This window comes from Panthera uncia, chromosome X, assembly GCF_023721935.1.
Source record: "Panthera uncia isolate 11264 chromosome X, Puncia_PCG_1.0, whole genome shotgun sequence".
Classification (NCBI taxonomy): domain Eukaryota; kingdom Metazoa; phylum Chordata; class Mammalia; order Carnivora; family Felidae; genus Panthera; species Panthera uncia.
In genome coordinates, this window is record NC_064817.1 from 107,009,376 (window position 1) to 107,033,418 (window position 24,043).

The 24,043-nt window shown below is 46.0% G+C and overlaps 1 protein-coding gene across 3 annotated transcripts; it reads left to right on the plus strand.

The window, feature by feature from the left end:
• Nucleotides 1-9,860: 9,860 nt before the first annotated feature.
• Nucleotides 9,861-23,830, plus strand: ZNF75D (zinc finger protein 75D). Of its 3 annotated transcripts, none has more exons than XM_049644310.1 (6): nucleotides 9,861-10,095; nucleotides 11,829-12,349; nucleotides 13,559-13,751; nucleotides 14,477-14,568; nucleotides 14,903-15,029; nucleotides 21,108-23,830. In XM_049644310.1, exons 2-6 carry the CDS (start codon nucleotides 11,903-11,905, stop codon nucleotides 21,815-21,817), a joined length of 1,569 nt encoding a protein of 522 aa, XP_049500267.1. In that variant the 5' UTR covers nucleotides 9,861-10,095; nucleotides 11,829-11,902; the 3' UTR covers nucleotides 21,818-23,830. The 3 variants fall into 3 exon arrangements, with proteins under 3 accessions (XP_049500267.1, XP_049500268.1, XP_049500270.1); XM_049644311.1 differs by having other exon boundaries at nucleotides 21,165-23,830; XM_049644313.1 differs by lacking the exon at nucleotides 21,108-23,830 and having other exon boundaries at nucleotides 14,903-16,758.
• Nucleotides 23,831-24,043: the final 213 nt, after the last annotated feature.

Below are 24,043 nucleotides of genomic sequence, written 5' to 3' on the forward strand. Positions count from 1 at the left end.
AGGGTGGGGGAGGGCATTTTCAGGCCCAGTGGTGAAGGGGAGGGTTCCTGAGCCAGGCACCTTGTTGAGGTGGGACCCCCTTTACTGGTGTCCCTTGGTTTCAGGGTGTTTCTGACTCAGAGCTGGGAGTCTCAGGCTAGACTGAGAAGGAGAGTGCTTCCTCGGCTGGGTGCTTGTCGTGTTGGCATGTCCTTTGCCTGTGGCCCAGTTGCCAGGTCTCTGTGTCAGGAGCCTTGAACTTGGTAGGAAGTAGAGTCCTTTTCAAGGTCAGCAGAACTCTCACCCTCTGCTAGAGGATAGGAGGCTTGGAGCATTGCAGGCCAGCAGGCAGAGAGTGTTATTCCTTTACTCCGTCCCCATCATTTCCAATATTAAGCCTCCATTGCCTTCTCTTTTTATTTTTACTTTCATTTTTTTAAGTTTATTTATTTGGAGAGAGAGAGAACAAGCAATGGAGGGGAAGAGAGAGGGAGAGACAATCCCAAGCAGGCTCCACACCATCAGCATGGAGCCCGATGCGGGGCTCCTACTCACGAACCATGCCGTCATGACCCCAGCCGAAACCAAGAGTCGGACGCTTCACCGACAAGCCACCCAGGCATCCTGCTTTTTCTTTTTAGAGTGTTTAGTCCTAAGGAACAGGGACCAGGTTTGGGGGAAGGCATACCATATCGTAGTAATTTATCGGGTGCTACAGAGTAGGGATGCTGTCGTCATTGGGACTTCTATCACCTTCATCATTATCTGTCCTCTGACTTTCTCTCTTTTCCCCTGAGGGGGCCATGGAAGACAAGATGATGGAACCAGGTGGCACAGAAGATGCTACCGTGTCCCCCCCCCCCCCCCCCCCCCCCCCCCCCCCCCCCCCCCCCCGCCGCCCGGTGCCCTTCCTCCTTGTTGCGTGTTCCTTTGGTAGGCACCCTTCCTGCCACTTGCAGATGGTTCTTTGTCTCTCACTGAAACGTGTCGCCTGCACCCTCTGCATTTTCTCCCCCACATCATAAAGGTAGCCCCACTCCCCTTCTCCCCTGTGAAACCTGTTCTCAGCAGGTCCATAATTGCCCCTCTTGTGAAAAGCAGTGACAGGAAACCTCACTAAAACAGGGTCGGGAGGCTTCGGCAAGGGGAACTCTCACCCTCTGCTTCCTCTAGTCAATTGCAGACCCAACCGGAATAGCTGGACTTGACCATCCGAGGACTTGAACTTGCACATGGATACTATGCTATGATTGCAGCCACAGGAATAGCTGCTTTCCCGTGTCTGGTGTAAGAACGTGGTCCAGGTTCATTCTTCTGTGGGTCGCTGTCCAGTTTTCCCAGCACCACTTGTGGAAGAGACTGTCTTTATTCCATTGGATATTCTTTCCTGCTTTGTCAAAGTTGAGTTGGCCAGAAGAGATGCTTTCCTTATTCCATCCCCCCCACCCCACCTTCCAACAGCTCAGGCATGATACTTGGAACTCCCAGTTTACCCCAATGGACTTTTAGTTTATAACAGCCTTCCCAATTTACCCCTTTTCTCTTTAAAAAAGCCTACCTCTTCTTTGTTCCCCAGACTGGCCTCTGGTTTTGCCCTAGCTTGTTTGTCCTGGATTGCAATTCCTTGTGATACCCAAATAAACCCAACTTTTGCCGGTAAAGTCACTGGCAGTTTTTTATATCTTTAACGCTAAACTCTGTTCCATGGCTCTGCCCAGAGGCATCCCTTGACCTCATGTTGCCTTGTGTAGGGTCAGTTCAACATCTGCCAAGTGGCACAGTAGCCTTGGACTCAAGCCTCAGCTGGCCGAGTGGAAGGAAGGAGGCTGCACTATAGTGGATTTCCTACGGCAGAAAAAGTAGAATCGACTGGCACCCCCAAACACGCACCACGCACACATTCACAGCATCCAAGATACCGCACCTGCTCTAAGTTTTTGACTCCTTAAAATTTCAAGGTCCTTGTTTTTCTGAATTCTCTTGTATTTCTATTCTCCATTAGTATCTTTACCCACCTTCTCAATGACAAAATTTTAGGGGCACTGGCTCAATGTTCCATCTTATCAGCTGTCACGGGACTTAAAAGTTCAGGAAGGAGGCTCTGTGTGCTTAGGGATTTTCATCAAGCGTTACTTATAGTTTGGGAAATTTGGAACCGAGGACTATATCCAAAATGGGAGATCGTCTGAATTAATTACAGTGCAGCAATGTGATGAACAGTTATGCAGAAATGTAAAATGGTGCCCATAAAATATGACACAAAGCTCATCCCTGGATTTTGGTGGAGGGCATACACTGTGCACTGTCCAAGTTTTCCAACTTTTCTGTGTGTAGACAATCCTCATGAGAAAGAGTTGGGGAAAGTCTTTTAAAAATACCATGGTTCATGCCCACCCAGGGACACACACAAAAAAAGGGGAAACCTCATAAAACAAGACCTGTGTACCTTATGATCACAAGCACATTGAAGTACAGGGGAAGAAAGAATCACCCTTCAACCTGCTTTCATGCATCAAGTACACGAAGTGGTCACAACTGTGAAAACATCGACACTAATTCTGCAAAGGGGTCACAGTTAGTTTCTGTTTCCTTTTACTGGGACCATCTCCACTGTCACCATGTCACTCTTCAACCGCTGCGGTGCCCAAGGTGGAGCCCAGCCCCTTCAGGGAGCACCAGATACGGAGGGGAGTCCAGATCCCCGCTTCTGGCCATCGGGCTTGTCCGAAGTCTCTGTCTGCAGGCGGTGGAGGGAGGCTTTGCTGTTTCTCTTTGTAGCATAGCACACACCAGTTGGAGTTTTGATTCTTGACCTCATTTTCCTCTGAACCCCAGGTCCTTTTCTGGTTACCCATCTTTTTTTCTCCTTCTGGAGTTTCCCAGTCACATACAGTTTTGGTTGATATTGACACATGAGGGTTAAGGCTCTTTTATCATATTAAACCCACGCTTCAAGGAACGTACCATCTCTCCCCACTGTCGCCTCCCCCAGGCAGACCTTCCCCTGTCATCAAACTGATGTGGCTCTTCCTTGAGGCCTTGTGTCTTGAAACTAGAACAGTGAGGAGCCCCAGATACTTGAGAGGCACTAGAAAGTCACCCGGATGAGAGGCCTCACCCAGCCCCAATCTTGTGCCGCTGCTGGCAAACGTCACCGGCATAGCTATTCTCTGCTGTTTTCATGAGATGATGTCACTACGAAACATCACACATAAAACATGGGCCAGGTGCACACGTGTGTCTGTACTGACCGGGGACAAGTAAGCTGGCCGATTTCCTTTCTTATTAGTCCCTGGCCCTGGGGTCAATGTCAGATAACACTGGCCGGACTCTGTGGTGATAACCAGCTATGGGAGGGCAGGATCGATGGGCCCCATGCTCTCGTAGTGGTATTTCATACAGCAGGCCCAAGCCCCTTCCTGGAGGATCCCATGAGGTCCCTGCGAGGGTGTTTTGTTTTGGGAAGCAAGTTGTGCTCAGAGACTGAGCAATGTATTTAACACGGGTTCGCTTGGGAATTTCATAAGCCACTCGCATACAGGGTGATATCTTTTAAAAATTTTTTTAATTATTTTTGAGAGAGAGAGAGAGAGAACACAAGTGAGGGAGAGGCAGAGAGGAGCCACAGACTCTGAAGCAGGCCCCAGGCTCTGGGCTGTCAGCACAGAGCCGGACGCAGGGCTCGAACTCACTGACCACGAAATCACGACCCGAGCCAAAGTCAGACGCTGAACCAACGGAGGCCCCCAGGTGCCCCCAGGGTAATGTCTCTTAATAAATGAATACAGAAGCATCATGATCCAAATCGATCACACTGTTGTTCCAGGTAAGGGAGATGAGAGGAACCGAGCGCAGATTTAGTTGAGCTGTACCTTTCTATGAGTTGGTACTAGGCAGAGATGACTTAGCCGGCTGACAGCTGACATGCAGCTACCACCGCAAAAGCAAAAGCCCCCGTGGCTAGAGCAGGTTGCTAGGGAACCAGTGTGGCTACCGGTGTCGCTGGGCAAGAGGATGGCCTTCCCAGGGCCAGTGGGTGGCTTTCATCACTGTTGGGAAAAGAGGCGCCTTTACTGTGGCAGTAGCTAATTGCCCACAAGGTCTCTGGAGAACTGTTTAGATCAGCCAAGTGTGGCCTGGCCCAGGCCAAACACTTTTGGATTGCCCTCCCAAACTCTGCGTATTGATAGCCAAAATGTCCCCTTATCTGGACATGTTGCTTCTTCGTATGTTTTTTATAGATAAGCCCCCAGCGAGGGCTTTCAGCAGCTGAGCCGCTGCGTGCTTATCAGTGAGAACAGACAGATGATGACGTCCCGACACAATCTGCCCATTCTTCTCTCAAAACAACTCTTTTGTCTTGTCAGAAGCAAGTGGATTTGAACTAATACAAAACCACTGCACAGCAAAGAGGCAGCTGAGTTCATACCTTTTATGTTCCTACTTTTACATCACGTACTACACGCTGTTATGCTCTGACATGTCTGTAAAGGAAACCAGAACAGATTTTAACTGGTTTTATACAGAAGTGAGGTTGATGCTGGGGACAGTAAGGACCACAGGGGCCACAAAAGAGTGTCTGTGAGATGTGAGCCGACCCTGAGCAGGAGCCTTGCCTCTTTGCAGCAGAGGTGGTGTGAGAGAGGGGTGGAAGGCTGCTGGGTAGAGAATCAGTGCCGCATTTCTACACTGATGGAAACAAAGTCCTAGTACCAGACCTGGGGCAGGGAGGTTATATTTTTGTATAACAACAATAACCGAATTGGTTTTTTTTCTTCCAGGAAATCACTTTAAAATGTTTACTGCTGTAATGAAGGACCATATGGTTCTAAACATCATAATAAGAAATTTGAAGATTTAAAGTCAGGATCCTCAGGGGAGGGGCAGGGAGAGAGGGAGGCAGAGAATCCTAAGCAGGCTCCACACTCAGTACAGAGCCCAACGTGAGGCTCAATCTCATGACTGTGAGATCATGATCTGAGCTGAAATCAAGAGTCACTCAACCCACTGAGCCGCGCCAGTGCCCAGAGTTAGCGTCCTTTTGAGAAAGATTTCAGAGCTGACAGTGGAATCGCTGTATCAATTTATATGCTTTTGGAATGTGTGAAATCACCACCACTGCTTAGGAGCCACGGTTTATCTAGATGTTTTGCAAGTGCCTGAAACGGTTAAGTCTTAAATATGTGTTATAAGAAAACCAACTAGCAAATGTGTTAGCACTAACAGAATTTCTAACTTTTCTGTCTCCCCAGGAGCTCAAGCATATCAAGATCAAGATCAGTGAAAGGAAAAACGTTTGTTTTGAAGCATTATTCCTTTATCCTTCAATCTAGCTTACAAGCACTTTTGAATAAAAATTGACTTCCATTCTGGAAAAGAAGACTCATTTCCTTGTGATCATGTAAGTCTTTACAAAGAAGGGATTATATGCATTTCTTCTACAAGAAGAAAGGTTTAAGATCACCTCTTGCCTGACACAGGTACATAGAAAGGAGGCAGGTAGGAATGACCTAGGGAAGTTAATGTTAAGTAATGGCTGTTGAAAATTTGCTCATATCACACCCATAAGATAGTTGATAAATCTTGTAGTTAACATTAATATCCTTATACAAATGGCCAGTAAGCACATGCAGATATGCTCGATGTCATTACCTATCAGCAAAACGCACATCAAAACCACAGGGAGGTACTATGTCACAGTACTGTGATGAGTATAATAGAAGAGACAGATTATAACAAGTGTTAGTGAGGATGTGGAGAATTTAGAACACTCATACACTACTGGTGGGAATGTAAAATGGTGTATCCCCTTTGCTAAACAGTCTGGCAATTCCTCAAAGGGTTAAACATAGAGTTACCATATGATCCAGCAATCATGCCTTTACATATATATGCAAAAGATATGAAAACATATGTCCAAACAAAAATTTGTACATGAATGTTCCTAACAACATTAGGTATAGTAGCTAAAAGGTAGGGAAAGACCCCAATAACCTTTAACTGGTCCATTTTGTTTATCCATACCATTGTATGGATATACCACATTTTGAAACACGAAGTAAAAGGAGAAAGTATGAAAAATTTAAAGGCATCTTCTTTTTCCTGGACACTTCAGTGTATATATTCATACCCTGTGATATATCCATACAATGGTATAGCATAGCTATACAAAATCATTCAACAGTAAAATACAATGGAGTACTGATATATGCTACAAAATGGATAAAGCCTGAAAATGTCAGGCATAATGAAAGAAGCTAGACAGAAAAGGCCACATGTTTCATGATTCCATTTATATGAAACATCCAGAATAGGTAAATGTATATGGACAGAAAATAGATCATTGGTTGCTCTGGTTGGTGGAAGAGAATTACAGGAAATGAGGAGTTATAGGTTGAGGGTTTGGTGTTTCTCTTTGGGGTGATGTAAATATTCTGTAATCACTTTCCACGTTGGTGGTACGACTCCGTGAATATACTAAAGACTACTGACTTTTAGCATATTTTAAATGGGTGCATTGTATGATTTGTGAGATATAGCACAGTAAAGCTGTTACAAAATCTAATTACTAGAACCAGAAGTCTAAGTCATGTTTAATAGCTCATTAATATTGTGAGGCCTCAGTTTCAAAAGTTACCAATTTTAGAACGGAATCTACTCTGCAACCATTAAAATTTTTTTTTAATGTTTATTTATTTTTGACAGAGAGAGAGAGAGTGAGCATGAGTGGGGGAGGGGCAGAGAGAGGGAGACACAGAATCCGAAGCAGGCTCCAGGCTCTGAGCCGTCAGCACAGAGCCCGACGCGGGGCTGGAACTCACAAACCGCGAGATCATGACCTGAGTTGAAGTTGGATGCTTAACCGACTGAACCACCCAAGCACCCCTCTGCAACCATTTTTTAAAAGATGTATTTTATTTTATTTTGAGAGAGGGAGAGAGAGAGAATCTCAAGCAGGCTCCACACTCAGCACAGAGCCTGACTCAGGGCTCGATCCCACAACCCTGGGTTCATGACCTGAGCCAAAATCAAGAGTTGGAGGCTCAACAGACTGAGCCACCCAGATGCCCCACAACTGTTTTGTTTTTTGTTACTACTTGTTGCATCTCCTTCAGCGCAAAATGAAACCTTTGGAATTCATTTGTAGTGTCAACAAAATCAAGGAGATAGTCCACTGTCTTACAGTAGATACTCGAAATTCTGGAGTCTGTTTTTCATTAGTCTGTCTTTACTGGACAACTGCCTTTGTAGTCTTCATTCCCATTTAGCCACATCCTATCTTTTTCCAAGTTGGCTTCTAATTCTCCACATTTCTCAAGAATTTATCTACAACTGTCCTCTTCAAAGCCTTTCAGACCCTATTCAGTTTCTTTTCTATAAAGATTTCTTAGGAAGCTGCTATAGTTATTTGTTTTACTTCATCTCAACTCTTGGCCCAGTTAAAAATCACATTTTTGTGTTGTGGATTTTAATTCTGGAAACTCCTTTTCCTTGTCTTGCTCATTGCAATCTTATTCAAAATTATGACTTTCTTCAAGTTGTTTCCAGTTAAGGATCATACCTTGATTCCTTGGGTGAATCAAGGTTGAAGTGTTTAAGGGAAGGAAAATGACTTATAGATTTTACATAGTTTCTCTTTTAGTGTTTCAAACATATCGGCCAAAATTTAACTATAAATGACATCTAGGTGTTAGGGGTTAATTAGAAACCTTTAATTTTGCAGTTTTATAAAAGAGAACATGGCTCAATGTATGGTTTTCCTATTAATAATATTAACAATATGTAATGAAATGTATTTTAAGTAAATTACAACTTGTCTTCCTGGAGTTTATAGTCCTTTTATTTATTTTTATTTTTTTAAAGTTTATTTATTTTGAGAGACAGAGACAGAGTGCGAGCAGGAGAGGAGCAGAGAGAGAGAGAAGGAGACACAGAATCTGAAGCAGGCTCCCCGCTCCAGGCTCCAGGCTCCAGCCTCCAGGCTCCGAGCTGTCAGCACAGAGCCCGACGCGGGGCTCAAACCCACGACTGAACCGTGAGATCGTGACCTGAGCTGAGGTCGGACACTTACCTTACTGAGCCACCCAGGCGCCTCGTAGTCCTTTTAAATAAGATTCTTCTCGGGGCGCCTGGGTGGCGCAGTCCGTTAAGCGTCCGACTTCAGCCAGGTCACGATCTCGCGGTCCGTGAGTTCGAGCCCCGCGTCAGGCTCTGGACTGATGGCTCGGAGCCTGGAGCCTGTTTCCGATTCTGTGTCTCCCTCTCTCTCTGCCCCTCCCCCGTTCATGCTCTGTCTCTTTCTGTCCCAAAAATAAAAAAAAAAAAAAAATAAGATTCTTCTCTTTGAAGCATACAAACCATAGTAGGTTGAAGAGAGCATTATACTTATTTCTATAGTCATTCTAAATGGCTGTTAATCTACAGATAATTTCTATTGAAGACAATTACAAGGAATAATTTTGTGCAGATTAATATATAAACCCCATATGGTTTAAAAACTTACGATTTAAAAAAACAAAGAAAGAAAAAGAAAATGTCTTTCATCTAACTGCCCCCATAGGTTAGTGAGTGATTCAATTTGAAGGGTAAGCCCAGGAATTGTTCACAAGTAACAATGCCTTGACTTCTTCATTGTCAAAAAACATTAGGTGAAAATGCCTGACTTCAGGAACATAGCTTTGAAAGAACCATTCTAAAATGGTTTCTCTGCTGAGGCAAACATATTAACTAGGGTTATATATCACAGATAATGGCACTGTCTCCTCTAGCACGCTTTTGGGGCAGCTTTGTTTTTCAAATGGGGATTGACCTTGGCTTGAGTCTCATCTGCTTTTGCATAGGTGTTATTTTTCTCCTAGGCACGCAGGTCTCTTTTTTGCCTGCCGGAGTAGTTACTGGCAGTGACTTTCAAAAGATGTCAGTTTCATCCTCACTGCCCTACTGAGCTACAGTTTCCCCTCTATTGATTCACAGTGACAGTTTTCGTCCAAACGGCTCAACGCTAGGTAAACACTGATAATGTGGATAACTGACAACCCAAGATACAGATTCTTAGAAAGATGACTTATCCAGAGGACTATGCTGAACATTACAGGAGATACACAAATGAAACGAGGGTCCTGTCGTACAGAGAAGCATAATGCCGTAGAAAAAGCATGCGGTGGGGCGCCTGGGTGGCTCAGTGGGTTAAGCGTCAGACTTCGGCTCAGGTCCTGATCTCAAGGCTTATGAGTTAAAGCCCCGCGTCAGGCTCTGTGCTGACAGCTCAGAGTCTGGAGCCTCTTCAGATTCTGTGTCTTTCTCTCTCTCTCTCTGTCCCTCCCTTGCTCACATTCTGTCTCTCTCAAAAATAAATAAAAACATTAAAAAAATTAAAAAAAAAAAAAGAAAAAGAAAAAGCATGCGATGAAGCAGCAAGACCTAAATTCTTGTCTAAAATCAGCCGCTGGCAATCTATGTGACCCTGAGGACGTCACGTCCTACATCTCAGGAGGCTCAGGACAGGTCTAGGGACGACTTTCGGGGCGGTGGCCCTCACTGGGGAGTTTCTAGTAGAAAGGGCTGCCGGCCGCCAGAACGAGACCAGGCACGATCTGCGCTTGGCGATCAGGGCCACAAGATCGCGGCACCTGGAGTCAGTAGGCTACACGGCTCCCAGGCGACGAACAGCTTACGGGGCTCCCCTAAGCCTCCACCCGGCTTGGAGAAGGCGTGTTCGCGCCCGGGGATGAGCCGGAGCAGAAGGCCGGCTCCCGCCTCGGGTGGGAAGGACCAGCGGCTCGGTTCCCGCCCGGCGGCGCCAGGTAGAGAGAGGGGGATGGCTGGGCGTGGCTGTCACAAAGCCACCGGAAGCGCATCCTTTCTTTTCCGGTTGGGCCCGGTCCACAGAGCCCAAAATGGCGAGTCAGGGTACGGGGTCAGGGAGCTAGAGGGATCAAGTGGGGGACCGGTCCTCCCAGGGCCCCGCGCTCCGGAGCTCGGAGCTCCACTCTCCAGGCCCGGAGAGGAGCGGGAAGCGGGCGCCTCCTCCCCTAGGGCGGCGGGGAGGCCTGTCGACCTTGCAGCCGAGCCGAGGAAGAGGGAAGTGGCGTCCGCGGAAGCCAGAGCTGGGCGGAGGTAATTGAGAAGCCGCGTCGCCCCTGGGATTCGGTCCGGCGCGCTCCCGGCGCTGCGGGGCGGCACGTGCCAGTGGCAGCCCCCTCCCCCCCGCCCCCCGGCGACGAGCAGGGGCGGGGCCGGCAGCCTCCCGCGGCGCGCGCCGCTGGGTCCCAGCCCCGCGGCGGCTCGGCCCGGCCGGTCCTCGGGCTCCGGCCGCCGCGTCCCGCCTCCGCAAGCAACCTCTTTGTCCCCCAGGTGCGCGTGCAACCTAGGGATGCTCCCCGGGCACCTTTGGGGGCCGGCCACCCGCGGAGCGCTCCGGGGCGCGTTTGCGGTCGGGCCCGAGGGCGTCTCGGACTCGTGGTGGGGGTGGTGCAGCGGTGTCTCCGCTGCGCTCCGCGAGACTTCCGCGTTTCCGCCGGCTGGTGGTTGGGTCGCCGGAGGAAGGGGCATCCCAGCCTCAAAGACGTTAGCTTCTAGTAACCTAGAAATAGAGGAGGCGCCCCCCCCCCCCGTACCCTCTGAGCCTGGATAGGCAGCAGGGAACCAAGCTTTTGTTTGAATGCCCGTGGCATCCTCAAAAGAACTTTGTTGTTTCTGCTGGCATACCTCGGGGAAAATCGGTCTCTCAAGGCCACCCTTAGCCCTACTTAAAGATCTATACGACCATGAGGAAATGTAAAGTCAAGAGAAGGGCTACCTTTACTAGGACCCTTCCTGTCTCAGAAGAGCCTTATTCATCACCCTTTCTTTTTCTATGTTTACAAGCTGACATTGTATTTAGTAAACAGGGCCGACTTGGCTTTCCAGTAAAGTAAGCAAAAAACGAATACACAGGTCCAGAATTGCACCGTGCCCTTAAGTCTTCCCAAAAAGTACCCCCCAAAATGTTGACATCTGGTTGCTCAGTTGGGGGTATTTGCTGAGGGGAGTAAGGTTATTTTTTTCCCCTAAATGCTTTACTTCTTTCTGATCGGGTTGTCTCAGTTCTCCTCCCAGTATTAATACAACGGGAAGGAGAATATCAAATGTTCCACGAAGTAAAGGTTTCAGTCTTCTAAGAGGATGAAGGGGCAAAGAAGTTGTTTCCACCTAACTAAAGACAAAAGACTGGGATGATTTGTTAACGTTTAGAGAAACTTGGACATGCCCTGTTTGTGAAGATAGGACAGGAAGCACACAGATTAACTATTGGCTACTCTCAAAGCTCTTTTTAGCGAGTGGGTGCCAATATTTTCACCCACCAGCCTTTCCTCGACCTTTAACAAAACAAGGAAAGTTATTGGGGCGCTTGGGTGGCTCAGTCGGTTGAGCGTCTGACTTCAGCTCAGGTCGTGATCTCGCGGTTTGTGGGTTCGAGCCCCGTGTCCGGCTCTGTGCTGACAGCTGAGCCTGGAGCCTGCTTCCGATTCTGTGTCTCCCTGTCTCTGCCCCTCCCCTGCTCGCGCTCTGTCTCTGTCTCTCAAAAATAAACATTAAAATTTTTTTTTTCAAAAAGGAAAGTTATCAATTGACATTTGCTTTTTCTGAGCCTTGCTTTGTGTCAAAGCTGAGTAAGAGAAAAAAAGAGAGAAATGTGCATCCTGAAGTAATCTGTGATCATGAGTGTTCTAATATGTGGCGGGTGATTTTAAAAGGGAGATTGGACAGGTTCTTTTCTGTTCATTCTTCTCTTATAACCGTAAATGGCAAGTAAATGTGTGCCATGTGGCTTTCTTCTTGACACGTACTTCTTTTCTCCCCTCCTTCAGTGCCCTTGAGAAGATCCGCTCATTGGTTTTATACCAAACCTGACAAGGCCTCAGTTGTCCAAGGCCCCAGGAGGATGTCACACATAGGAGTAAAACTGTTCCTAGAGCAGATGATGATGAGACATCTAGAGGTGAAGGCATGCTTGTACCCCCACATGGAGGCTTTATGGGAGACTAAGGAGTCCGTGAAAGAACGCTCTGGTGAGAGGAAGAAATCCAGCCCACGAATGGACAGTCTTGGTCCCGAGAGCGCTCACCAGCACTTCCGGAGCTTCTATTACCATGAAGCACCTGGGCCGCACGAAGCTGTCAGCCAGCTTCAGGAATTATGCCACCAGTGGCTGAGGCCAGAGATCCACTCGAAGGAGCAGATCTTGGAACTGCTGGTGTTAGAGCAGTTCCTGACCATTCTGCCCAGGAGCACCCAGAGCTGGGTGCAGAAGTATCATCCACAGAGCATCAAGGAGGCTGTGGCCCTGGTAGAGCGCTTTCAGAGGGAACCTGGTGGAATAAGTGATGAGGTGAGAGGATTCCTTACATGTACAATAAAATAGGGTAAAGGTGGATATATCTAGGGGGGGAATGGGGTGGATTAGGCCACTCTTCTGTTCCTTTAGGACAGCTAGGCAGGGTCTGGAGTCACAGGCGGGCAGCAGTCACAGACGGCAGGTTTCAGAGTTCTGGCCATCTTTCTGGGCCTTAGAAAAAAGAAATGCCTTTTGCCCTTTTTCGGGCCGGGGTGAACTAGAGTTGGTGGGCCTAGTCTGGCATGGCCAAGGAGAGAGGACTTGAGTTCGTGAAGGCAGAGAAATAAAAGGCAAGACCGAGTAGGCAAAGGAGGAAAAATCTGGGGGAAAAATGCATAGCACTTAGCAAAGGAGAGAGAGGGTGGTTAATAGAAGTATCAATCAGCTCTGGGAGGACTGAAGGAAGAGGAGAAATGGAAAGGAAAAAGTGAAACAAGGATCCAGAAAGAAGAAAAATTACTAAAAAAAAAAAAAAAAGGGACAATGCCAACAGGGGAGTGGACAGAATCAGGATGCTGAAGGGTAGTGCCCTGTCTGGTGGGTGCACGTATCTCTGGGCCAGAAGAAAAGACCTTCCGTCACTCTCCCTTAGTGGTCTACCCTTGGCCTTGCTGGGGAGTGGGGAATCAGGATATGCCCTCGGGAGAAGGCAGCACCCTTCCTTTCCATGGGGAGCCCGCCTTGAGGAACACAAGGCAGGGTCTATTTTTGGTGTCTGTCTAAACTGGATCCTACGGAGGGAGGTTAGAGTCCAAATTTTCCCCCGGTTTTTCCTCTCCCGCATCCCCTTTCTCCATGACATCCTTCCCTGGCCATGAGAGGATTGGAAAAAATCTGAGAATCTTTTTTTTTTTAATCCAACTCATTATTATTTAGAGAAAAACTCGGAAGATAGAAATGCCCTTGGATGAGGATCCATGTCCAGAAAGCAAGCTCGTGAAGGCAGCCTGCCCCCACCCTGCTCGTGGCCTGTGTGGCTGGAGGCTGGCAGCAGTCACAGCTCATTTCATGTTACACTAATTTTCCCCAACGATGTATATGGTTCTCTGGGAGGAAATGGTGACGCAATATCGCTTTAGGTTTTTTGTTACTTCCTTGAGTGCCACGCCCTTTCCTGAATCTGGGCTCTCTTGTTCATCCCTCCGCCACCACCCCGAAACCAAAAGTAAGTTCTGTGCTAATGAGGATGGGGATTATTTCTAGGTCACAGCCCATGATCGGGGAAAGGAGGCAGTGCCCTTGGGAGGAACAGCAGTGGCCCCAGGCTTTAAGTGGAAGCCCGCAGAGCCCCAACCAATGGGTGTGTTCCAGAAAGAATGTTGGAATACATACCGGGTACTACAGGAACAGCTGGGCTGGAATACTCACAGAGAAACCCAGCCTGTATATGAAAGAGGTGAGGAGCTTCATAATAATTCTCTTCTCCTGGGAGCTGTGACGGTAACCGGTTCAGCTGGAACGTCATGGGAATTTGCCAGGTGCCCAGCCGGGCCGGCTGTTCGGACGTCTCTCAAGTTGGGAGTACAGTAGGCTAACGGTGGGCGGCGGTGAGGGTCAGCTTGGCGTACAGAAATGTCCAAACCATAGAACCCCGGTATTGATGGCGTGGACCTCGCTCCTTAGAAATTTGAGAGGAGAGAAGACGGAACAGGGACGGAGGGATCATCTCACACGTCTTATGTCAGGGAAGAAACTGGGGTCAGAAATAGATTGTCATGACAGAACGGGGGGGCGGGGGGAAGAGTGGCGCACCGGGAAGAAACACAGTATGAGACACACCATCTGCACTAGAGGACCCAGGCCTTTCGTTTTCAACCACCTCGAATTCTTGCCCACCCCAGTAAACGATGTATTTGGTGAGAGGGAAAAAAAACATAATGGCTTTCCTTTTGTCAAGTTCTCTCATGAAATCTGGGGGAACAGTGAACCGGGGAACCGGTTCTTTGGAGCGGTGGATATTTGGTTCTTATTGACAAGGAAAAGGCCACTCTGGCACCACACACTTGTGAAGGTGAGCCATCTTTACTGAAGGACTCCTGATGTTCTGTGGTGTAGAAATCAACTCAGGGTATTTGTGAACCTAAAAGAGAGAAATTTTCTCTGGCTCTTTTCCATCCACAGCGCTGCCTGCTCAACAGATTCTAGCCTTTTCTGAGCAGAAAAGCACCCCAAACTGGAAGATGGCGTCTGAGCTCATCTTGCCTGAGTTCCAGGTGAGCTGTACTTTCCAGCTTTCTCAGGCAGCCTGAACATGGCCTTGTCTGTGCTTTTCTCTGCTGCCCATGACCCACAGTGCTCGGCGGGTGCTCTGAGGCGTGTTAGCCTCGGATGTTCACCTCTAGGTAACTAGGCTGGGCACGGTGGCGACTGGGCCCTGCCCACGCTGCTTCTCGATCTCTGGCTTTTTCCTTTCCTGCCATCTCACCTTTTTCCCTCTAAATCTTAATACTCTTCTTTGGTGACTGGCCTGCTGTGTAATTCAGAAATGAGTGAAAGGGCGGCTTCTATAGTGGCAAGTACTGAACCCAAACCCATTCTTTTCTTTAGAGCTTGTTGACATTTGAAGATGTGGCCGTGTCTTTTTCTGAGGAAGAGTGGAAATTACTGGACCCTGCTCAGAAGATCCTTTACAATGATGTCATGCAGGAAAACTACGAGACTGTCATCTCTCTAGGTAAAGATTCTTCCTCTCCTTTGTGTGGAAGTTGAGTGATCTGGCCGCAGTTTGTGGAAAATCATCTCCTATGGGGGAGTCCCAGTGTTCCAGTAGCTGCTTGGGTCTCAACTGGATGGTGTGGGGGAAAGGAAAGACATATCCGGATCATTCCAAATAGATCCTGACTACAGTCATGTCTCCCCGTCTTCTGCTCTCACCGTCCTGGTCTAAGCTGCCATCATCCCTGACCGTGTCTGCTTCAGCAGCATGGGACTTCCCTTCCCCATACTGCTTCACGTGCGCGCCTGGCGCTTCCTTCTCAGCTTCCTCCTTGTGTGTCTACTTACAACCATAGGAGACTAGAAAGAAGGTACTGAGTCTAAGATTCTGCCCATTTAAACACCTGGAGTAAATGAAAGTATGAAAGAGTCATTCACTCTCCCTGAAAGTAATCTGGCATTATGATAGTAGTCCATGACCTCAAGGTTTTCTTCTCAGAACATTATTGTTAACCCCCTAAACTTGAAGTAATCTGTTTAGAACAGTGGGGAAAATCGCAGACCCAGGGTCCCCAAGAGTTCAAGGACAATCTTGGAGGGTCTCCTGCAGGTAAGTATATACATGGGAAGGGGAGAAATGTTCTTTGATAAGAACCTTTACAGGAGATTAATATCCCAAGATTCTACTCCTGTGTATTTTTTTTTTAATTTTTTTTTTAACGTTTATTTATTTTTGAGACAGAGAGAGACAGAGCATTAAGAGGGGAGGGGCAGAGAGAGAGGGAGACACAGAATCCGAAACAGGCTCCAGGCTCTGAGCTGTCAGCACAGAGCCCGACACGGGGCTCGAACTCACGGACCGTGAGATCATGACCTGAGCCGAAGTCGGACACTTAACCGACCGAGCCACCCAGGTGCCCCTACTCCTGTGTATTTTTAACGGAACTTCTTACTAAGATAATTGTAGATTCACATGCAGATTTAAAGTGTAATACAAAGAGAAGCTGTGTACAGACACTTTACCCAGTTTCCCTCAATGATAACTTTTGCAACAGTATCATATGATATTACAACCAGGATATTGATATTGATATAGTCTTCTGACCTTCATATTTTCAGTTTGTGTTGATTTGTGTGTGTATTTAGTTCTGAAAGTTTTATTACAAGTGTAAGTTTGCATATTCACCGCTGCAGTCAAGATACTGGACAGTTACATTACCACAAAGGCCTTTCTTTTTTTTAAAAAAAAGTTTATTTTGAGAGAGAGAGCACGCAAGCGCGTATGCACAAGCCAGGGGGAGGGGCAGAGAGAGAGGGAGAGAGAGAATCCCAAGCAGGCTCTGCACTGACAGAGGCTGGGACTCATACCCCAAGAACCTTGAGCCCATGACCTGAGCCTAGATCAAGAGTTGGATGCTTACCTGACTGAGCCACCCAGGCGCCCCACCACAAGGACCTTCTTGTTGCCCTTTTAGAGCCACACACACTTGTCTCCTACATCTCACCCCATCACTGACCCATGCCAACTGCTGATCCGTTCCACATTTCTAAAATTTTGCCATCTCAAAATGTCATATGAATAGAATCATAAAGTGTGTGACTCTTCGGCATTAGCTTTTTTCATTCAGAATAAATCCCCGGAAATTGATCTAAATTGTTGTGTGTATCATAGTTGCTTTTTTTTTTTTTTTAACACTACTGAGTAGCACACCATGATACTGAGAGAACGCGGTTTGTTTAACCATTCATCATTGAAAAGATATCTTTGCAGTCTTCATTTTTTGCCTATTGTGAATGAAGCTGTCATGAGCATTTATGTACAGGATGTTTTATAGAGATACGTTTGCATGTCTCTGGAGTAAATGTCTTAACAGTGCAATTGCTGGTTCATATGGCAATTACATATTTAATTTCACAAGAATGTGCCCGACTGTTTCCCTGTGGTGGCTGTAGCATTTCACATTCCCCACCAGCAATGAATGAGTGATCTAGATTCTCCTTATCCTTGCCAGTGTTTAGTTTGTCTCCATTTTATTTTTGCCATTCTGATAGGTATGTAGTGTTCTCTCATTGTGGTTTGGGGTTTGCATTTCCCTAGTGGCCAGCGATGTTTTATAGATTTTCATGTGCTTTTTTGCCATCTGTGTATTCTCTTCAGTGAAATGTCTTTTACCCGTATTTTAATTGGATTCTTTTTTAATTGTTGAGTTTTGAGAGTTTTATATATATATATATATATATATATATATATAAACAAAGTCTTTTTTTAATGTTTGTTTATTTTTGAGAGAGAGAGAGAGAGAGAACATGCATGTGCGCAGGGGAGGGGCAGAGAGAGAAGTGGGCTCTGTGCTGATAGCAGAGAGCCCGATGTGGGGCTCAAACTCGTGAACTGTGAGATCATGACTTGAACCCAAGTTGGACACTTAACCAACTGAGCCCCCCATGCGCCCCTGTAAACAAAGTGTTTTTTTTTAAATGTTTATTTATTTTGAGAGAGAGTGTGTGCAGGTCTGCGTGAATGGGGAGGGGCAGAGAGAGAATCCCAAGCAGGCTCTGCGCTGTCAGTACAGAGCCCAACACCACTGACTAGGGACTTGACCCCATAAACCCTGGGACCAAGACCTGAGCCGAAATGAAGAGTCATGCCCAACTGACTGAGCTACCTAGGTGCCCCGAGAGTGTTTTATATATTATAGATTCTAGCGCTTTGTTGAATATGCAGATTGTAAATAGTTTCTCCCAGTCTGTATAATGTCTTTTCAATCTTCTTCCTAGGGGCTTCTATAGAGCAAAAGTTTTTCATTTTGATGAGGACCAAGTTTTTATTTAAAAAAATGTTACTTAATGTTTATTTATTTTTGAGAGAGAGAGAGACAGACAGAGCATGAGCAGGGAGGGGCAGAGAGGGGGGAGACACAGAATCCGAAGCAGGCTCCAGGCTCCGAGCTGTTCGCACAGAGCCCGACCTGGGGCTCAAACCCACAGACCATGAGATCATGACCTGAACCGAAGTCAGACGCTTAACCGACTGAGCCACCCAGGTGCCCCAATGAGGACCAACTTTTTAAAGACTTTTTATTTATTTAAGTAATCTCTACACTCAACATGGGGCTCATCCTCATGGCCTTGAGATCAACAGTCACATGCTCCACCAACTGAACCAGCCAGCCGCCCCATGAGGACCAATTTCTCATTTTTTCCTTTTATACGTTGTATTTTTGGTGTCAAAGCTAGAACTCTGACTAACCCTAGATCCTCCACTGAATTGTCTTTGCACTTTTCTCAAAGATCAGTTGGGTATATTTGTATGTATCTATTCTGTTCCGTTGAGCTCTTTGTTTGTTCCTCTGCCAACAGTGTACTGTCTTGGTAACTGTAGCTATATGATACAAAAGACTTAATATCTGTCAAGTAGACGGATTCTTCCCCCTTTATTCTTGTTTGTAAAATAAAATTTTATTTTAGCCCTTTTAGGGCCTATGTCTTTCCACGTAAATTTCAGAGTAAGCTTATCAATGTCTACAAGAAACTTTGTTGGGATTTTGCTAGAAATTACATTAAACCTACGTATTAGTTTGAGGAGGATTGGTATCTTTACTATGTTGACATTTTTTTTGATCAGTGAACATAGTCTCTATTTATTTAGGTCTTTGATTTCTTTCATCAACTTTCTGTAATTTTCAGTGCACAGATCCTCTGAATGTTGTGTGAAGTACGTGCCAAAGCATTTCATTTTCACTGGAGTATTTGGAGATGGTATTGTTTTTAATTTTGGTTTCTTGCACTCTCTTCATACAGGGATGCCACTGATTGTGTATTTTGATCTTGTCTTCTGCGACCCTACTAACTCAGTTATTATTTCTAAGAGTTATTTTGTAGATCCCTTGAGATTCTTATACCTAGGTCATCACATTATCCGCAGTGCCTTTTGATTTCTTTTTCTTGCCTTAACTTTTTCTTGCCTTAGTTGGAATAGCTCCAACTTCCTGCTGTGTTGAATAAAAGTGGGAAGAGTAGACACCCTTGCCTTGTCCCCAGTCTTTTGGAAACATTAAGTCTTTCACCATCACCTGTTAATGTTAGTATGGTTTTTTTTGTTGTTCATACTCTTTTATCAAGTCAATACAATTCCTAACTTAGTGTTTTTATCATGAATGGATGGGGGGATTTGTCAAATACTTTTCTGTGTCCGTTGATAGGAGTATGATCCTTAAATGCTTGTTGATATGGTATGTTATGTTGATTGATTTCACATGTTGAGCCAGTTTTGCCTACTTGCAATAAATCCTTCTTGATCATGGTATATAATGCTTACATATTTTTGTATTCAGTTTGCCAATATTCTGTTCAGGATTTTTGCATTTAAGTTCACGGGGGATGTTAGTCTGTAGTTTCTTTTTTAGTACTGACTTGATATGATTTTGCTGTCAGGGTAATACTGGCCTTATAAAAAGAGTTGGGTAGTATTTCCTCCTCTTTTCTGGAAGAAATTGTATGACATTGGTGTTAATTCTATAAATATTTGGTAGAACCCTCCAGTAACACCATATGGGCCTGGATTTGGAGGAGACCTAGTTCAACTATGAATTCACTTTGTAATGGTGATGGTGCTGTTCAGATGATCTATTTCGTGTTGGTTGGTCTAGTTTGTGGTTTTGAGGAACTGCTTCATTTTTTCCCAACTTTTAAAAGACACGAATATAAGGCTGTTTATGGTATTTTCTTACCATCGTTTTAGTTGCTGCAGAATGTGTAGTGATGGACCCGATTTCCTTCCTGACATTGGTGATTTGGGTTCCCTCTCCTTTTATTTTTGTCAGTTGTGATAGAGGTTTCTCAATTTTACCAATGGCTTTGAAGAACAAGCCCTATGGTGGTGACTTTTGCTCCGATCTTTATTATTTCCTTTTTCAACTTGCTTTGGGTTTACTTTAGTTTTTTTCTCTAGTCTGTTGAGGTGGAAACCCAGAGTATTGATTGGAGACCTTTCTCCTTTAGTGTTGGAAGTGCTTAGGGCTATGCCTTTTCCTCTGAGTGCCACGTATTTTAATATATTATAATTTCATTTTCATTCGACTGTGTCTTTTTACATTTTCTTGGAGACTTTCTCTTTGAACCACAGAACTTTCAGACGTGTATTATTTCATTTCCACATATTTTTAGATTTTCCTCTTTCTGTTTTTGATTTCTGGTCTGATTCCATTTTTGTCAGATTGCCTCTTGTCACTGTTGTGAGAAGTTGTGATTTTTTTTTTTTTGTTCTTGCTCCAACGGGTGATTTTTGATTGTATCCTGATCATTTTATCTATTACGTTAGGAGAGTCTGGGTCACATTTCAATATTTTAATTTAATGAGCAGTCCCCCTATTTTAGTTTAGCACATAGGTTCTTTGCTGCTTTTGTGGGTTATGCTTCCAGTGACAGTTTAATTTTCAGAGGCTTCACAGTGTTATTGTGGTTTCCTTGGTTTTCGTGTTCCTGCCAGGGCTCCCATGTGTGCCTGCTGGTGTTGCTTGAGGGGGAGGAAGGTATTTCGGAGGACAGAGTGCCTCTCTGTGGGAAAAGGGGAATCTCAGACCCTCAGGGATGAAGAGGCTTTCTGGGCCAGGCCACTGTGGCTAGGTGCCTCTTGCTAGTTCTGCCTGCCCACTTTGGAGTCTCCTAGCTGGGGTTCTGATGTTGGCAGGCTTCCCATTCAGACCGGTGCAGGGATAAGCCTATCCAGGCAGCCTTCTGTTGCTAGGTTGACGGTGGAAAAACACTAGATCAGGGTTGCCATCTTCCGGTGGGTGTGGGGACGTAAGACACCCTGCTGTGTTACTCTGCTAGTCCTGGGAGCCCAAACCATTTTGCATTCTTTTTAGCATCTTTTAGAACTCTCTGTTGGTTGTGGCTTGCATTCTTTAACTGGTTCGTTATTGTGCCTAGCCAGGAGGATCCGGAGGAAATGCGTCTATGCCATTTGCCCGTATCGGACCAGGAATCACTTGTTCCCGTGTTTTTGAAAAAGCAGTCATCATAGATTTTTCTCTCCATTCCTATAGTTTTCTTGTTCTGGGACACAGACGGCTGACTCTTCTGTTTATTCCAACAGGGTTAAAGCTCAAAAATGACACTGGAAATGACCAACCTATATCTGTTTCTGCATTAGAAATACAAGCGTCAGGACGCAAAGTGTTAAGAAAGGCCAGAATGAAAGTTGCCCAGAAAACAACAGGCAAAGAAAATCACGGTGCTACACGTAGGCTGCGGAAACGGCATCGAGCTTTCCTGGGGAGGAAAAGAAAGAAACTTTCAACTTGTAAACAAGAGCTTCCAAAACAAATGGATCTTCATGGGAAAGGCCATGCAGGAGAGAAACCTTTTAAGTGTCAGGAATGTGAGAAAAGCTTCAGGGTTAGCTCTGACCTTATTAAGCACCAGAGAATTCACACTGAAGAGAAACCCTACAAATGTCAACAGTGTGATAAGAGGTTTAGATGGAGTTCAGATCTTAATAAGCACTTAATGGCACACCAAGGAATAAAACCCTACAGATGCTCATGGTGTGGCAAAAGCTTCAGTCACAATACAAATCTACACACACACCTAAGAATTCACACAGGGGAGAAGCCCTTTAAATGTTATGAATGTGGGAAGAGATTCATTCAGAACTCTCACCTTATTAAACACCAGAGAACCCACACGGGTGAGCAGCCGTATACCTGCAGCGTATGCCGGAGAAGCTTCAGCAGGCGGTCAAGCCTCCTCAGACACCAGAAGCTCCACAGGAGAAGGGAAGCCTGTCCAGGGTCTCCGGTCTGAAGAAAATCACCGTACGGCTCTTGACCCCAGAGACGATGAAAGAGTGTAAAACTGTGAGGCACCCACGATAAAGAATTTGTCACCAACGGGACATTTTGGAGGGGTACACGCCATACGTCACAGAAAGGAGTCTAAGCTGTCTCTCTCGTTCAGCATCGTATCTTCAGCGCCTGGCATGAGACTGATACACAATGAGTACTTGCTAAATAAACGAGTGGAAATATAGCTATCAAATACCTATAGTTACCTACTCCTCTCTCTCTCTGTGTATCTGTCTGGTTACCCAGCTTCCCCACCCTCTGTGATCTAAATTCTGCAAGTATCGGGTGCTCAGCAAATATATGAGAGTCTTGGGTCCTACTCTCATCCTCTCTCGGGAGAGGTGGAAAAGAAGAGTATTCAGGTCCTCCGAAGGGAGCTCAGAGAAAATTATTAAGCCGGACAGAGTTTCTGTGGCTAGCATTCTGTCGACAGGAACAACCAAGCCCAGGGCCGAGGGAACTTTATTCTGCAACAGGAAAGTGCCCCCATTCCAGCAGCCTCCCCACTGAGCCCTCGCCGCCACAGTGTTTTCTGTCACGGAATCCCAAGCTGCAGGGGAAGGCCTTAATGCCAGCACAGACCTAGGGACCTTGTAAGCACTTGATATCTCTCCTGCCGCTCCTCTCAGCATTGAGGTACATAGAATGAAACGATGATGGAGGCAGTCTGGGCCCTCATCCCTTAATTTGTCTCTTTGTGGAAAGCCCAGGGCCGTGGTAAATGGCCTTTTTTTTTTTGACTTTTCACTGTGTGAACTAGAAGCTTTCAGATTGGTGCCACACTGCTCCAGGGCCTAGAGGGAAGCCCATTTTTATGGAAGCTTAGCCACAACCCCATACACTTTGGATGCTCTGCAGGAAAGTCTGGACATTTTATAAAGTGATTTACTGAGAATGGCAAGGTGAGCCCTGTGGCCTTCATAGCCTTAGTGCACCTTGGATACCTGGAGGGAGACATGTCAGAGCAAAAGAAGGTCTGTGGCTTAGAGTGATGGCCCCAGTGAGAGCCAGGTCAGATGGAACCTGGTTTTTGAGGTTGGTGGTTTCTCTTCCTTCCCCATCAGCCCCAGGGCTTATCTCCTGAGAAGACCATGTGATGTCAAGGGAAGGGCAGGGAAGTTGGAAGACAGGGCATTATGGCTATGTCAGATCCTAGTTTAAGATGTTGGCCGAGGCTCCTACATATTTATTATTTCATAACATTTTACCTTTTAATAAAATGGAATGTTGTTTCGTATTAAACATTAAACAAAACTCCATTGTTACCGAATCACCCAGAGATGGCAAACAGTCACTTTTTTGGAATAGATATCTCCAGAGATTTTTTCCATCAAGAGACCCCTCTGAGCCTGCTATCGGGTTTGCGAAGTGGAGATAATAATTATGTACTCTCAGGGCAGCTGTGAGGATTAAATGAGATGTGAACATGCCTCACACTGATGGGCCACAGTGGGTGTTCCACAAACATTTGGAACATTTTTCCTTTGTCTTTCAGCTGGTAATTTTGAACATTTTTTAAAATGTTTTTAAACATTTTTTAAAGTTTATTTGAGAGAGAGAGCGAGCGGGAGTGGGGGAGGGGCGGAGAGAGAGGGAGACACAGAATCCAAATCAGGCCCCAGGTTCCAGGCTCCTGGCTTTGAGCTGTCAGCACAGAGCCCAACGCGGGGCTCAAACTCACGAACTATGAGATCGTGACCTGAGCCAAAGTCGGACGCTTAACCGATTGAGCCACCCAGGCGCCCTTTCCAAGTAGTTATTTAAAATTTTTTTTTTAACATTTATTTATTTTTGAGACAGCATGAACAGGGGAGGGTCAGAGAAAGAGGGAGACACAGAATCCGAAACAGGCTCCAGGCTCTGAGCTGTCAGCACAGAGCCCGACGTGGGGCTCGAACCCACGGACTGTGAGATCGTGACCTGAGCTGAAGTCGGACGCCCAACCGACTGAGCCACCCAGGCGCCCCCCCCCAAGTAGTTATTTTAAAAAGAAAATCAATTTTGTCTACTTATCCAGCTTTTAAGCATTCTTAATTAATTAATGGTGTTTCCTTCATTCCCAGCTGTTTTATAAGTCTGCTAGTGGTGGTCAGAAGGGTAGCCTGGTATGACATTCCTTTCTAGAGATACTTCTCTCTAGTCATTGGGAAACAATAAACTAATGTCCCTATTCAGCTAGATATAT